This window comes from Abrus precatorius, unplaced genomic scaffold, assembly GCF_003935025.1.
Source record: "Abrus precatorius isolate BTA unplaced genomic scaffold, Abrus_2018 Scaffold7, whole genome shotgun sequence".
Taxonomy (NCBI): domain Eukaryota; kingdom Viridiplantae; phylum Streptophyta; class Magnoliopsida; order Fabales; family Fabaceae; genus Abrus; species Abrus precatorius.
The window spans coordinates 2,721,176-2,723,661 of record NW_020874417.1 but is presented as its reverse complement, the minus strand read 5'-3'; the positions used below and the strand labels follow the sequence as shown (position 1 = coordinate 2,723,661).

Below are 2,486 nucleotides of genomic sequence, written 5' to 3'. Positions count from 1 at the left end.
GGAATCAACTGACTTCTTTTCTAATGCTATCAGTTGAATCCTCATTCAAAGCATTCATTCACCATTTTATGAATGCTGTTTAATTAATATTCGTGTTTCATTGCAAATGTTAGTATAACAGTTCTGAAGTTTTGTTGAAAACTGTATCACACGTGTACGTGATTAGACTTATTTGGTGGGTGGGATAGATTTTCTGTTACATTAGGAAAATTAATTTGTTTACTATAACACAACGTTAGAAAGGAAAAGGGATTAGCAGTATATATCTTCATTTTGTTTCATATTTCGTAAAAAAAAAAACTGATTGACCACATTTTCTTTCTCGGTGGATCTAACATCATTAGAGATTTTCTTAGTGGATCAAAGAAGAAAAATGGTGCAAGGCTTATTAAAGACCACAATTACCTACAAGAAGTTGTAAAAAAAGCTAAAAATAAACAAAGAAAGAAAAAAGATAGTAGCACAGGTTTAATTAGTTGAAGTAGCTAGGGCTTGCACTTTGGTCGGATATGCTGAGAAGTTGCTCTAAATATTCAACACCCAAGTCCTCTAACACCACCATACACGAGGTTGTTGCCTCTGATTTCTCTTTTCCTTTACACCTTTTAGCTTTTAATGACAACTTTCTCTGGACACAGTGCCTCTCCTTGAGTGCAAGTGCGGGTGAAGAGCCATTGCAGCAACTATATTGAATCTCTTGCAAAGATTCTTTGACCCTTTTGACAGGAAAATTGAGAACAGCGTTATGACCTCTCATGGAGAATGCAGCTTGATCATAAGCTAAAGCAGCAGCTTCAGCACTGTCAAAGGTTCCAAGCCAAACCCTTGTACCGTTTCTTGTTGTGTCTCTAATTTCAGCTGCATATTTTCCCCATGGCCTTTTCCTCACACCTATATATGACCTTTCCTTACTCTCAGCTTGTTTTGCTTCAGACTTCACAACCAATTGCTTTGCCTCGTTGTGGTTTTCTTCTGTTGGTAGAGATGAACCGGTGGAGAAGTCAACCATGTCGAAGGAGAGAGAATCGTGGATAGGGTCATTGAGAACATTTGTTGATGATGATTGGAACAAGATTTCAGAAGGGTCTTGAAACATGTCCCAATCTGTGTTCTGAAAGAATGGAGAAGTCATTTTAGGCAACTGCTTTCTGTCGCTTCTTCATCTGATTAAGCATCTTCCCACTGCTGCCTATAAATTATTTGCGTCAAACCCCACCGTAGATTACTGTTCAAATATCAATTTGGGTTAGGTTATTAATTTAATGTTGAGTTCTTAATTTATTATGAGCGTTGTTGTGAAATTTGTGATAGATTCAGAGATCTTGTTACAATAACTAATTTAATAAATAAAGGTCTCTCTAAGTTACAATCTGCGGTATCATAAATAATCATATTTTAAAAGTAAACTAGCGGAGTTAAGATACTCCATTGAAAATTGTATTACTTATAAAATTTTATTACTTCACTTAGGATGAGTTTATTTTATTCTATGTTTTTAATGTACACTTAAGGGTACTGTGAAAATTTATGCATAATAATTTTTAATTAAAAAACATAAGATATCACAAAATTAAATTATTAATATAAATGTTACAAATTTCAAAAAAATATTTATTGATATTTTATTGTGTATCATTGAATAAACGTTTAATATATATATATATATATATATATATATATTTATTTAAACTATTGATAAATTTCTAATTAATTATATTGCAATGTAATCCAATATTAATGTAAATAAACTTAACGGCAACGAACTATTATGAATAAGGTTTTATGGACAATTATTTTAGTTTTTTTTTATAACTTTAAATATTACATGAAGGTAGTTAATTTTGAACGACTGATTATTAATTTTAAGGCTATAAAAAATGAAGTAGCAGTTTGAATGCCTATACTATATAGACTTTAGAGCCCCGTTCAAAAGTACTATTCCAATTATAAACTTAGATGATAAAAAATAGAAATTAAAAAATATTTGTCAATAATGTGTGGATCGCATTATCTGAACGATATATATACCTAACTTGTTTGTTTTATAATAAATTAGAGTGTAACATATATTTATTTTTCAAGAACATAACATTTAAAATTAAAAACAACACAACTCAAGCATCTCTCCACTTAAAATGATTTTATCTATAAAACCCATCATACAAAATTAGTTCTTTTAAGATTGAAATGTAAATATGTGTATGTTGAAATTGACAATCATATTAAAAGTTTAAGCGTCAAAGTGTATGGCAAATTTTACATATAATAGAATATTAATTTTATATTTTATATCTCCAAGAAACAAAACAATTGTTTTGGATGGTTAAAGAAATAAAATAAAAGAATGAAAACTATGAATTAAGAAAAGTGGCATATGAGCCAAAAAAATGTGTCATCATTACAACCGACCTCAACAGCGACTCAACCGAAATCAATGGTTTGTGTACGCTGTTGAAGATTTTGTCAAAACATTTTTCTTCGGTAAT

At 30.3% G+C, this 2,486-nt stretch overlaps 1 protein-coding gene across 1 annotated transcript; it reads right to left on the bottom strand.

The window, feature by feature from the left end:
- Positions 1–472: 472 nt before the first annotated feature.
- LOC113873299 (ethylene-responsive transcription factor 1B-like) lies at positions 473–1,172 on the bottom strand. The gene has a single exon (XM_027511359.1). It carries the CDS (start codon positions 1,130–1,132, stop codon positions 473–475), a length of 660 nt encoding a protein of 219 aa, XP_027367160.1. The 5' UTR covers positions 1,133–1,172.
- Between the last annotated feature and the right edge of the window lie 1,314 nt (positions 1,173–2,486).

Coding starts and splice junctions, on each gene's coding strand:
- LOC113873299 (XM_027511359.1), bottom strand. CDS start 1,132: ATGACTTCTCCATTCTTTCAGAACACAGATTGGGACATGTTTCAAGAC.